The sequence below is a fragment of the Protomyctophum parallelum genome (assembly GCF_964188405.1).
Source record: "Protomyctophum parallelum genome assembly, chromosome: 7".
In the NCBI taxonomy this organism is placed as follows: Eukaryota; Metazoa; Chordata; class Actinopteri; order Myctophiformes; family Myctophidae; genus Protomyctophum; species Protomyctophum parallelum.
In genome coordinates this window covers 29610498-29624691 of record NC_139705.1, presented here as the reverse complement: position 1 = coordinate 29624691, position 14194 = coordinate 29610498, and the positions used below count along the sequence as shown (strand labels likewise).

General features: G+C 45.0%; 1 protein-coding gene across 1 annotated transcript in view; it reads right to left on the bottom strand.

The window, feature by feature from the left end:
- Positions 1-7445: 7445 nt before the first annotated feature.
- LOC310862010 (metabotropic glutamate receptor 7-like) overlaps positions 7446-14194 on the bottom strand; it is a gene marked incomplete at its 5' end in the record, with an annotated part of 184899 nt that continues 178150 nt past the window's right edge. The window contains 2 exons of the mRNA XM_083769746.1: positions 7446-7811; positions 13700-13967. Coding sequence (XP_083625872.1) covers positions 7762-7811; positions 13700-13967 — 318 coding nt within the window. The 3' untranslated portion in view covers positions 7446-7761. The remainder of the gene's footprint in view (positions 7812-13699; positions 13968-14194) is intronic.

Genomic DNA, 14194 nt, shown 5'->3' with positions numbered 1-14194 from the left:
AACACGGGTTGTGTCAATAGAAAGCCTACTTTCCTTAGTGGAAGCACTCTGAGCCCCCCACCACACGTATAAACGGTACTTTTTGGCCAGAAAGGGAAGACAATATGACTGATCTCACCACTCGGGTGATACAACTTGAAAAAGACAATGTCTTCCTGATGTCGAAGATCGATGACCTTGAAAATAGGAGCAGGTCCTTGAACCTACGTTTCCTAAGGATCCCAGAAAGAGCTGAAGCCAAGGACCCAATTGGGTTCATGGCGGGCCTGATTCCACAACTCCTGGGGCAGGAGAACTTCCCCACCCCATTGTCCATTGAAAAGGCTCATCGTAACCCGGCTTTGAACTTGTAACTTGATTTAAGATACTCACTGCGTTTTCCATGCACCTTGAGTGTTGACTAGCCCTTCTCGGAACCCTACATAAAGCTTTTCTGAAATTTTGATGAGTTTTATGTTGGGTCCCTGGTCATGACTATATTTTCGTATGGGAATTCCGGAACGCGGAAGTATTAAGAACGCGTAAGATTGAATCTGCGGCGTGTGACGGCATTTTTTAGCTTGAGTTATTCTGAATTCTGGAACTTTAAGTACCTATACATCCCGCTGCGAATATCTCCTGTGGCGCGGAAGCCGTTAAGTATTCTTAATCTTTGTTTGACCGATTTGGTCGCTTTATTTCTTCTTGTTTGTTTACCGTTTATTGTACCGCCTCCCGGTGTGCGGTTGGCTTGTGCGGCTACGTCCCTGCCTCTGATCTGCTCTGTCATAGCTATAGCGCCACTAGCTAGCCAGATAGGCGGTACAATGAGGTGTCAACAAACAAGGAAGGAAGAGAAGAATCAAAGCGACCAAATCGGTCAAACAAAGATTAAAAATACTTAACGGCTTCCGCGCCAGAGGAGATATTCGCAGCGGGATGTATGGGTACTTATACTTCACATATTCAGAAAGCCTCACACGGAGAAATGTCGTCACAGAGCGCAGACAGGCGCTAAACATGTTGTTTATGTTTAAGAATGGTTTATGTGGCATGGTAGTGGTGCAACAGGACCCAATGCACTGGGTCGAACAAATGTCAGAAACTTCAGTAGCATTGGGTTCTGCTTGGAGGGCTAAGTGTTGACGTGAATGAAAAGGAGGAGCTGTTCCGAGACCACAGAGTTGCCGAAGCCTTCTTCATGCCCAAGGAGTAGTCCTCCATTCTCGCTTAAAGTCCTTTGCAAGAAGTTTTCATTTCGTTTATTGCCCTGTCTACGGTGACAAAGACCCGTAGACTCTAACTCTGATTACCAATGATACTATCAGGCTAGATTTAGCCTGTCACTCGACACTACGTTTTTTGAAGATCTCCTACGTTTGTGATGATTCCTCTTCATACTGTCTGACGACACTTCCAATATAAGTGATGACTTTTGAACTAACCGTTTGTTTTCGGTTGCTTTGCCCGTGTCCATCCAGCGTGTTGGTTTGCTCTGACTGTTTGCTGGAAAGCGAAACGCTGCCGGCAACTTTCTATTGCCGTAAAGCGGCTTAGTGTCGTAAAATGCTGCAAAGTGTTCTGTGTAGTGCAGTGTCGTTATGCTACGATGAACAATGTCAATAGATTAGTGTTCTCAATATATTTAATTTTCCTTTACTATGATATGATATTTTTCTTTGTATTCTTCCTCTCCTAAGTACTATTATTACTATTACACTGAGGGTATTGCTTTTTATTTATTTATTATTATTTATAGTTTGGCCTCTTATGTCCTCTTTTCTATTCTCTGTCATACAAAGACTACCCTCTCTTCTCCTCTGTGTGTGTGTGTGTGTGTGTGTGTGTGTGTGTGTGTGTGTGTGTGTGTGTGTGTGTGCGTGCGCGCGTGCGTCAGCACGTGTGTGTGTAGCCTATGTATTTTGTTTTACTAGTATTATTATTTTCTCTGGAAACAGACGGGGGTGCAGTGGGTTTGAGGTTCTGGCTTGTGCACCTAAATTTTTGCTTTAGGCTAAGCCCCACAATGTTCTGCTCTGCTCTGTCTTTATTTTGTATTTTTGTGTGTGCGCTCGCGCTCATATCTGAGTGTGTGCGTGCACGTGTTCATTGTTGTCTTGTTTTTGTTTTCCGTCCTTGTATTTGAGTGTATTGTTGCGTTTGTGGTTCTTGTATGTTTGTACTGTAGCATGTGAACCTTGTAACCACTGCAAACCTTGGGCTTGGATCCATCCATTACCTAACCTATGTTTAAACAGTGAGAGTGAGATAATTGGTTTTTATTATCAGTCTGGATAATCAAGGGATTAAAAGTTATTCATGTGAATATCCGGAGTCTAGAACATAAAATGGTGCTACTTAGGCCATGGGTTGCTCTGTATAAACCTAACATTATGACACTCTCTGAAACATGGCTTACCAGTGACATTCCAGACAATATATTAAGCATCTAACTATGTTCTCTATAGATCTGATAGGTGCTCCAAGAGTGGAGGAGGCGTGGCCATATGTTTCCACTGATCTCATAAGTGAGTTAATCACTCCCACAGTAGACCCTCTACATTTTGATGGTATTTTTGTTAAGATACATTTTCACGAAAATAAGTATACCTAACTATTGGTAGCATATATAGGCCACCCTCTGATTATTTTGGGTGACGTCAATAAAAACTATTTACACAGATCTTGCTCCAAAGAAAGACACCCTTAGACAGCTAAGGGGCATAGTGAGTCTATCTCCACATGTAGACAGCTAAGGGACATAGTGAGTCTATCTCCACATGTAGACAGCTAAGGGACATAGTGAGTCTATCTCCACATGTAGACAGCTAAGGGACATAGTGAGTCTATCTCCACATGTAGACAGCTAAGGGACATAGTGAGTCTATCTCCACATGAAGACAGCTAAGGGACATAGTGAGTCTATCTCCACATGAAGACAACTAAGGGACATAGTGAGTCTATCTCCACATGTAGACAGCTAAGGGACATAGTGAGTCTATCTCCACATGTAGACAGCTAAGGGACATAGTGAGTCTATCTCCACATGTAGACAGCTAAGGGACATAGTGAGTCTATCTCCACATGTAGACAGCTAAGGGACATAGTGAGTCTATCTCCACATGAAGACAGCTAAGGGACATAGTGAGTCTATCTCCACATGAAGACAACTAAGGGACATAGTGAGTCTATCTCCACATGTAGACAGCTAAGGGACATAGTGAGTCTATCTCCACATGTAGACAGCTAAGGGACATAGTGAGTCTATCTCCACATGTAGACAGCTAAGGGACAGTGAGTCTATCTCCACATGAAGACAGCTAAGGGACAGTGAGTCTATCTCTACATGAAGACAGCTAAGGGACAGTGAGTCTATCTCTACATGTAGACAGCTAAGGGACAGTGAGTCTATCTCCACATGAAGACAGCTAAGGGACAGTGAGTCTATCTCCACATGAAGACAGCTAAGGGACAGTGAGTCTATCTCCACATGAAGACAGCTAAGGGACAGTGAGTCTATCTCCACATGAAGACAGCTAAGGGACAGTGAGTCTATCTCTACATGAAGACAGCTAAGGGACAGTGAGTCTATCTCCACATGTAGACAGCTAAGGGACATAGTGAGTCTATCTCCACATGTAGACAGCTAAGGGACATAGTGAGTATATCTCCACACATGTAGACAGCTAAGGGACATAGTGAGTCTATCTCCACATGAAGACAGCTAAGGGACATACCGTAGTGAGTCTATCTCCACATGAAGACAGCTAAGGGACATAGTGAGTATATCTCCACATATCTCTCTCTCTCTCTCTCCCTCCCTCCTAGAAGAAGTATCCTGTGGGAGCAGACTCTCCTCTCCGTGGGGTCGATGTGTCGTTTCCTCTCCTGAAAGAAAACCCCACTTATGGCCAATTAAGAGCATCCTCTCACCCACCATAATTAATTGCCCGTGTCAGTGTCTGTGTGCGGCGTAATTAGAAGGCAGGGTGGGGGTGGGGGGGGGTCTCGAAAGAGCTCACATCGCACGCCGTTATATATATCTGCAGCAGCAGACACCAACACACACATTAAACTGGCTAGCTGCATGCAAGAGGCTGTCTGTGGGAAAGGCTTATAGCTGCATGTTAGCTCTGGTCCATATAAGCCTTCTACTGCTTCTACGATTCTGCCCTGCAGTATAAGGCTATGGGACTTTCGGTTTTAAATCTCAGAATCGTAGCAGTAGAAGGCTATGGACCAGAGCTAGCTGCATGTATGAGGCTGTCTGTGGGAAAGAAAGGCTTATAGCTGCATGTATGAGGCTGTCTGTGGGAAAGAAAGGCTTATAGCTGCATGTATGAGGCTGTCTGTGGGAAAGGCTTATAGCTGCATGTATGAGGCTGTCTGTGGGAAAGGCTTATAGCTGCATGTATGAGGCTGTCTGTGGGAAAGGCTTATAGCTGCATGTATGAGGCTGTCTGTGGGGAAGGCTTATAGCTGCATGTATGAGGCTGTCTGTGGGAAAGGCTTATAGCTGCATGTAAGAGGCTGTCTGTGTGAAAGAAAGGCTTACAGCTGCATGTAAGAGGCTGTCTGTGGGAAAGGCTTATAGCTGCATGCAAGAGGCTGTCTGTGGGAAAGAAAGGCTTACAGCTGCATGTATGAGGCTGTCTGTGGGAAAGAAAGGCTTACAGCTGCATGTATGATGCCGTCTGTGGGAAAGGCTTATAGCTGCATGTAAGAGGCTGTCTGTGGGAAAGAAAGGCTTATAGCTGCATGTAAGAGGCTGTCTGTGTGAAAGAAAGGCTTACAGCTGCATGTAAGAGGCTGTCTGTGGGAAAGGCTTATAGCTGCATGCAAGAGGCTGTCTGTGGGAAAGAAAGGCTTACAGCTGCATGTATGAGGCTGTCTGTGGGAAAGAAAGGCTTACAGCTGCATGTATGATGCCGTCTGTGGGAAAGGCTTATAGCTGCATGCATGAGGCTGTCTGTGGGAAAGGCTTATAGCTGCATGTAAGAGGCTGTCTGTGGGAAAGAAAGGCTTATAGCTGCATGCGTGAGGCTGTCTGTGGGAAAGAAAGGCTTATAGCTGCATGCAAGAGGCTGTCTGTGGGAAAGGCTTATAGCTGCATGCAAGAGGCTGTCTGTGGGAAAGGCTTATAGCTGGATGCATGAGGCTGTCTGTGGGAAAGGCTTCTAGCTGCATGCAAGAGGCTGTCTGTGGGAAAGGCTTATAGCTGCATGCAAGAGGCTGTCTGGGAAAGTAGCAGATCTACAAGCTCAGTGCATCACCGAGTGCTGTGCTACAAGCTTGTAGATCTGCTATTTATTTTAAATAGGGAAAATGTGGTGCAAATCTTTGGATATATATTTTTTCAGAGCACATGTTTTGAATTAAAATCTTTACTTCTGGGATGGGGGTCGGCGACCAAATACATATAATTTGTGGGGTCCTTGATGAAATAGCCACACACACACAAACGCACACACACACACACACACACACACACACACACGCACAAAATGACTATGATACCCTGCCGTGTTTAATTGTAGAAAAGATAACAAAATGATTATTTTTATTACATTTCGATAGTTTTGAAAGACATCACAACATACTTGCATGATTTGCTCCGATATATTTTTCTTTCCACACCATTGATAATAGGCATCAACGCAGCCTGTACGAAACCATAGAAAACCATGCATGCTTCAAGATACAGAGAGGTGGAGGTGGGGGGGCCGTGGGGGGGCAATTCAACAACGGATTAAAGCCATATTCTGTCAGAAATCAAGACTTCGGTTCGGTTGCAGTTCAAGCAGTGGCTTTCAACCCCGTTCATGTCAGGCCATTATTTATTCGGTATTTGAGCCACACGGACCACCATTGACATTTAGCCTCTCAGACTCAGGACTAAAGGATATTTTGTTATCTTTCGATAAGAATTCCATGCTGTATTGATGTTGGTACCATTAGAAGAGAACAATCCTCTCTAATTGTCTAGACTTGTAAATTAGGTAATGCAGATGTTTAACAAAGGTTTGGTTTCCTTTTACTCTCTCGAGAGTCAAAGATCTATAAGGGTCCATTTGGTTACCAACTCATCCATCATTAGCTGGGGACCACCTGGAACCACCTCAAGGACCACTGGTTGAAAACCACCGTGGTTCAAGGAACAAAATGAAACCGCAGCAGAACGATGTTTTGAAGCTCAGTAACATTTTCAGAATGTATTATCATTATCTTTTTTTTTTGTTCATTTATATATATGTTTTTGTTTCGACACATCAAATAGAGAACAAACATACATCATCGGCACATGCAATGTGAACACTGTTGTGCTTCTCAGAAGTAAAGCCAATCCAACAACGACTGGATGGTAACAGCTCAAACCACACCAATGATTCCAGACACAACAAAACCGTTGTAGCGTTCCTCGCAGCGGTCTGATATGTCCCCGTTGAAGGTCGGTGCAAGTCGGCTCATTGCGTCGCAAGTGATTCAATTCGAAGGAGTTTAAATTATTGGCATGAGAAAAAACTGTAGCTATGGAAAATCCGGAAATTGCAGCTGGGCACACCTCAACGCTTGTGTGTGCAGTTAAAGCACCATTCTGTCGCAAGGAGTTTCAAGTATTAGCATGTTGCAAGGATGTTTACAAGGAGTTGCATGTTTACAAGGAGTTGCATGGCAAGTCATTGGTGTGGGCTTTAGATCACCTGTGTTTCCATCCAAAGCCAATCCAACAAAAAACAGGATAATATCTAGATTTGTTACTCCAAACATGAAAAATACTCTTGACTATTTACAAAAAAACCCGGAAAAATATAGTTACAATGCCCATCACTGGTGTATGTATAATAATAATCATCATCTGACTGACCACTGAGAGAGAGAGAGAGAGAGAGAGAGAGAGGACAATAAATCTACTATTCAAGTCAAATGAAATCAACTCCAGCTGTTTAAACAGAAATAAGAGGCACACGGAAGAAGAAATCACTTCATAAATAATACAATAAAAAATAAATAATTTATAATGAGAACTCCAAGAGAATATGGCTTTAAATGGCATCTCAAAAAAGCAACAACAACCAAAAAAATTAAATAAATCGTTTTTTTGGAAACAGTGCCACTTGTCCTGTCCTGTTCCGTGTCGTGTGGCGTTGTGCGGCACAGTCGGTGCGCGGTCCGTCCGGTCAGGTCAACAATATCCCACTTTCCAAAAAAGGACAAGGTCGCCCCCTATAGACCGTCCGTCCGTTCATCAACCGGCTGTGTCAGAAAGCAAGGGGAGGGGTGAGGGTCCCGCCTATACCGTATTTTAGAGGAATGTTTTGTTTAAAACCCATACAGCCGAAAGGAACTGGTCGGAATAACGTGTTCCTTCCATGCGCTATGTCCAACCTGGGAAACTACCCCCTTGTCAGGTGATAAGAAGCTCACTCCTCATGCATTGAAGGAAGCATGAGGTCAGTCCGTTGCTCTCCCCAGGTTGGCATAGGGAGTGTATAGCGGCCAGGATTACACTAGATAATTGACACTGGGTGAAAACAAATGGGTTGCAAAATATTGTGGGATAAAATCTGGTAAATTGGGTATGGTAGCGGTTTGGACACTAATCCACAGTCCTGGAGTGCATAGGTAGGTTACCGCTCTGCTACGCGCCACAACGCTCCGTCAAGTCTGGTCTCTCGGTGCTTCATCCGTCCTACTCTGCGTCCGTTCCGATAATCCTTCCTCCTTCGGGCCACGAGGTCACAGATAAAGGAATTTATTTTTCTTCTTCGTCCAGAAAGCAGGTCAGATCCTGAGGTTGTTGTAACTCACATACGTTTTCTTGGTCGCCTGACCTGTTGAGGAGACAGAGAGAAGAAACGAGGGCAGTGTTACATTCATCGACTACAAATGTTCTTCTGTTTCACAGAAGACTAAATAAAACTAAATAAAAACTAAATAAAAACGAAAACTAAATAAAGGTTGTAATGAAATGAAAAATAAGTTTTTTCATACACACCTCCCTGACAATATCCTTGAGACAGTTTGTTTATTTTTGGACCACAATTCTTATATGACACGATTTTAAGATGACCCCATGTTATTCTCCATAGAGAAAAAACGTCCGCGGACCAGGGGATGAGCGAGTGACGTCAGGACTTCGGCGCTCTATACTGGCTCCATTGCATGGTCAACAACCCGAGTGCTGCTAGGGTGCTGCTATTAAACCCATGTTAGCATCATCAGCTGAGTGCTGCTATAGGGACATACTGTATTAAACCCATGTTAGCATCATGTTAGCATCATGCAAATCCCCCCCACACACACATCTCTACACACGGCGCAATCACAGCACCAACAGGTGTAACAGCTCTTTGAATTCTGAGGATGAGATGACAGGCTTTCATGTGAATGTCTCCACACAGCCACACATTGTCACACTCATCTGTCAAGAGACTGTGTGGGTATGTGGTGTGTATTGGAGCAGAGAGACTGTGTGTGGTGTGTGGTGTGTATGGGAGCAGAGAGACTGTGTGTGGTGTGTGGTGTGTATGGGAGCAGAGAGACTGTGTGGGTATGTGGTGTGTATGGGAGCAGAGAGACTGTGTGGGTATGTGGTGTGTATGGGAGCAGAGAGACTGTGTGAGGTGTGTATGGGAGCAGAGAGACTGTGTGGGTATGTGGTGTGTATGGGAGCAGAGAGACTGTTTGGGTATGTGGTGTGTATGGGAGCCGAGAGACTGTGTGGGTATGTGGTGTGTATGGGAGCAGAGTGAATGTGTGTGGTGTGTATGGGAGCAGAGAGACTGTGTGGGTGTGTGGTGTGTATGGGAGCAGAGAGACTGTGTGTGGTGTGTATGGGAGCAGAGAGACTGTGTGTGGTGTGTATTGGAGCAGAGAGACTGTGTGTGGTGTGTATGGGAGCAGAGAGACTGTGTGTGGTGTGTATGGGAGCAGAGAGACTGTGTGTGGTGTGTATGGGAGCAGAGAGACTGTGTGTGGTGTGTGGTGTGTATGGGAGCAGAGAGACTGTGTGTGGTGTGTGGTGTGTATGGGAGCAGAGAGACTGTGTGGGTATGTGGTGTGTATGGGAGCAGAGAGACTGTGTGGGGTATTGTATGTGCACAAATGTGCGCGAGTTGATGTAAGTGCCGTGGGGGAGGAGAGAGAGAGAGAGAGAGAGAGAGAGAGAGAGAGAGAGAGAGAGAGCGAGAGCAAGAGCGAGAGCGAGGGGGGAGATGAAAGTGTATCCCATTCCCAGCTCGATCACACATGTGGCTAATCGAGCGCACATACTATACACATACACACACGCACACACAGTCGGGGGGGGGTTTGGGGGGGGCTCAACAGCTGTCGCGAAGAGGAAATCATCCCCCCCCCCCCCCCCCCCCCCACAAGCAGGTTGAGCGAGTGCGCGCATGCACACACACACACACACACACACCCACACACACTCTCTGATCAGTGGCAGGAAGAAGACACACACACATACACACACACACACACACCCACCCACCCACACACACACACACACACACACACACACACACACTCTGATCAGTGGCGAGGAAGAAGTGACCGCAGGGTCAGGCATGTGCACATAGACATCAAAGGCATTTTACCTGTCTGTATAAAACTGCCCTCTTGGAGGCGCTGATGGCCTAGCGGTTTAGGCAAAACCACATTATACAGTAGGCTCTAAAGCAGCCTGACAGCGTGTCATGGGTTCGAGTCCCGAGCACGCCGACCTTTGCTGCGTGTCACTCCCTGTCTCTCTCCATTTTCCCTGTCTCTCTCTTCCTGTTTTTTAGACTTGTTCTAACCCTGATGCTTTTCATTTTCCAATTTTTAACTGTCTGGGGTGTTCACATAAGAATAAAGAAACTGTCTGGGGTGTTCACATAAGAATGAACTGTCTGGGGTAAAAAACTGTCTGGGGTGTTCACATAAGAATGAACTGTCTGGGGTGTTCACATAAGAATTAAAAACTGTCTGGGGTGTTCACATAAGAATTAAAAACTGTCTGGGGTGTTCACATAAGAATTAAAAACTGTCTGGGGTGTTCACATAAGAATAAAAAAACTGTCTGGGGTGTTCACATAATAATTAACTGTCTGGGGTGTTCACATAAGATTTAAAAACTGTCTGGGGTGTTCACATAAGACTTAACTGTCTGGGGTGTTCACATAAGACTTAACTGTCTGGGGTGTTCACATAAGACTTATGTCTGGGGTGTTCACATAAGACTTAACTGTCTGGGGTGTTCACATAAGACTTAACTGTCTGGGGTGTTCACATAAGACTTATGTCTGGGGTGTTCACATAAGACTTAACTGTCTGGGGTGTTCACATAAGAATAAAAAACTGTCTGGGGTGTTCACATAAGACTTAACTGTCTGGGGTGTTCACATAAGAATAAAAAAACTGTCTGGGGTGTTCACATAAGAATAAAAAAACTGTCTGGGGTGTTCACATAAGAATAAAAAAACTGTCTGGGGTGTTCACATAAGAATAAAAAAACTGTCTGGGGTGTTCACATAAGAATAAAAAAACTGTCTGGGGTGTTCACATAAGCCTGAGTAGACGATGAAATGTATATATCAAATGTATATTATTCGAATAAATGCATTTAGTTACTTTCGATCTGTGTGTGTGCGTGTATGTGTGTGTGAGAGAGAGAGTCTGTCACCTGCTGTGTCTGCCTGCATGAACGCTTCACGCCTTGTCTCCCGACACACACACCCCCACCAGAGTTGGGGTCCGTTACTCATAAAAGTAAGGCACTACATATTACATATTACTTTTGAAAAAAGTAATGCCTTACATTACTTTATTACTCCCTGGAGAAAGTAACTAGTTACATTACACGTTACATTACTTTTGCGTTACTCCATAAAATCGCATGTCGCATTGTCACATAATTGACCACTTAACAAATCTTTATAATCCTAATAAGGAGGACATACACAACATCTTTCTTTATGCTCTTTACCAGGTTGTGGAGGAATAAAACAAAATGGGCCTTTCCAAAACGGTCTAGTGCAGTGGTTCTCTTGACCTTGTAAAACTTTTTCTATGCAAACTTCTAATCAATTCTTCAATCAATCAAATCAAATATATTAAAATAAAAATAATGAGACAGAGAAATCAGTAGCCTATATGTTCACAGTGCTTTAGGATCCCTTTCTTTATGATGTGGAGTTCCCTGCTCCATGCTCATTAAATGTAGTTTTTCATGTCGGCATATTTGGTTTATTCATCTCTGCATTAACTAACTAGTGATTGTGACTCTGAGAGCACATACATTCTACAACAAACAAGACCCTCCCAGCTGGCAGTGTTGCCAGGTTTTGGAAGAGAAACAAGCAGCCATGTCTATGAAAACAAGCCCAAAAGAAGCCTGACTAGGCTATTATACAACAAGCCCAAAGTCGCTTATAATAAGCGGACATGGCAACACCCTAACTGCTCCGTCTCTGTGACAGTGGGAGACTGGCTCGCTGTGAGCAGTGCTTCTGCGGAGATTTTAATACCGAAACGACGTAAATTTGACATGTTCTAGTCCGCGACTCCAGCGCACCATTACTGTTCATGTTCAACTCATCTCCGTTGTGTGCATTAGTCCAAAGCAACACTGCTGAAAGCAGCCACATGACACAATTAAGTAACGAGTAACTGCAGCACTAAAGCGACCAGTAACTGTAGTGTGATTATCAATTTTGGAGGAGTAGTGTCGTTATATTACTCGCTACCGACCAAAGTAGTGTCGTTACAGTAACGAGATTTTCCGTTACTCGTTACACCCAACTCACACACCCACACACCCACACACACACACACACACTCCGCTCTTTCGCCCTTCCATTTCAGCGACAGAGGGATGTGACATTTATTAATGGTGAATTTATGTGCATGACCGCTCCGAAAAGCTGCTCCGCTCGGCTCCGCCTCCCCCGGAGACCGTCCGTCAGCTCCTGTAACCGTCAGAGCGCCAAATACCTCACTTTCACCGCCCGTCTGCCCGCCGAGAGAGAGAGAGAGAAAGAGAGAGAGAGAGACGCCTCCGCCATGATGTATGGGAATTAAGGCCATTGATTTAGGTAATTCTTTTGGAGGGGTAATGTCTGGCTTTCAGACATGACGTCATGTGGCAGCCAAGTATTCATGCTCCCCCCAAAAATCAGCAAGCATCCCCAAAAATCAACAGGCCTCCCCAAAACATCAGCATCCTTCATCTCAACCTGTAAAGTACTACAGTTTTCAGAGGTAATTGTAGTGTGGTAAATACGTAACAACATTTGCCACTGAGATGTAATGGAGTATAAGTATATAACATATCTAAATACTCAAGTATACAGTAAAAGTACCGCAAGATTGTACTTAAGCACAGTAGTTGAGTGAATGTATTTCCCACCGCTGGCTACTGATAATGGCTCTAATCTGGTCTCGGTTCTGCCTCACACAGAATTCCGAGAGGCTGAAATCCCTCCTATTAATTTCCCTGTTGTAATCATGCTGTTATGAGTGAATGGCGACGTCTGCATGGCTGATTTAATGATTTTTGGGTCAATTGCAATGTTATGAACACAATGGCAACGAAATGGAAGCTCACAAACCCGATAACAAGAGAGGAAATTACCGACCGGGCGAGAGGACAGGTATATTAGAATCCATACGTGCATGTCTGCATCCCACACACACATTCAATAATGAACGCACGCACGCACGCACGCACTCAAGCTCACAATGCTTTGTGCTGCAACGTGTTTTGGATCTGTCGCCTCACCATGCAGTTCAGAGCCTTTGACAAGTGTTGTCGTTTGAGCTGCACGCCGCTCGCCCCCGAGTGTGCAGCCGTCTACCTCCCACATCGATCAAAAACAACCCTTCTCGCTTTTAAAAGCTGCCGTGTGTCAACAGCGTGAACAACGACCCTGGCTAGACACACGCCAACGGTCCGCTGAGTGAGCCGTACTGGTCTGTAGGTGAAGGCATGCTGTTGGTTGTTCTGAAGCCGTCCAAAAAGAGAGAGAGATTGGATAATGGAATCATGACTAAAGTGTCCCCGTTATGCACGTAAAATACATGGAATTTGCCCTGATGAAGAACAGCTGCCAAGGTCCAAACATGCTGGCAGTCGCCTAAATAAAGAAAGGCTGCTCCTCTTTTTTCCCATACTGAGTTCTCGGATGGATCGTCTGATGTTTTTTTTTTTTTACAAACGTTCGATATACGTACGGTACATTCTGCGTCAATAAATAGGCCTACATATAAAAACGACAATCGTTCACGTGCGCACGTATAAATGCAAGCGAGTGCATGTGATGCAGCTCGTACTGTATAGTAATATGTGTACATGCACGTGCACATTTTTGCTTTGAAGGAATCATATTTTCCGGAAAGGAAAGGGATATTTCTGCGGTTCATTTGCATATGTTTTATTCATGGTCAGGCAGTGATGAGGCAGTAAAAGAAGTGCTGCGACTTTAATTGCACGGCCCGTGGGGAGTTGATCATCACCATGGTTACTACTTAGGCCTCACTCACACCTTTCGATCTAGCATACAACATTGATGCATGCTAGATGTAAGCAAGATGTAAGTGTCATGGCCACCCCAATGCATTTCCAATAATAATAATAATAATAGTCCCCAGAATGAATAGGAATGAGAACCGTAGGGTGTATAACTCACCGCTAGGCTCCGTGGAGGGCTTAGGGTTAAACAGGGGTATAACTCACCGCTGGGGTCCGTGGTGGACGAGGGGTCCTGGGGGCACAGCTCCGTCCTGGCCTCCCCGTTGGGCCTCTCTCCGCTGGGCTTCTGGGAGGAGAGCCTGGAGGACATGGTGGCCGCCGTCGCCACCGCCTTGAAGCTGCGCTTCCTCTTCTGCACGTTGAGCTCCGGGTGGAACAGGATGACGTACACCTTGGGCATGTAGAGCATCCCCAAGGCCACGGACGCACTGAGGTTCATGGAGATGGTCAGGGTGGTGGTCTGGATGTACAGCTGTAAGGAGAGAGAGAGAGAGGAACACATATGTCACTTTGACCAGTAACACCTTGGGCATGTAGAGCATGTAGTCTGGATGTAGAGCTGTAAAGAGAGAGGGAGGAACACATCTGTCACTTTGACCAGTAACACCTTGGGCATGTAGAGCATCCCCAAGGCACAACATATTTTCAACTGAGGTCTTGCAGCCAAACCTAAATCACAGGTCTACAGGTGTTAAAGGT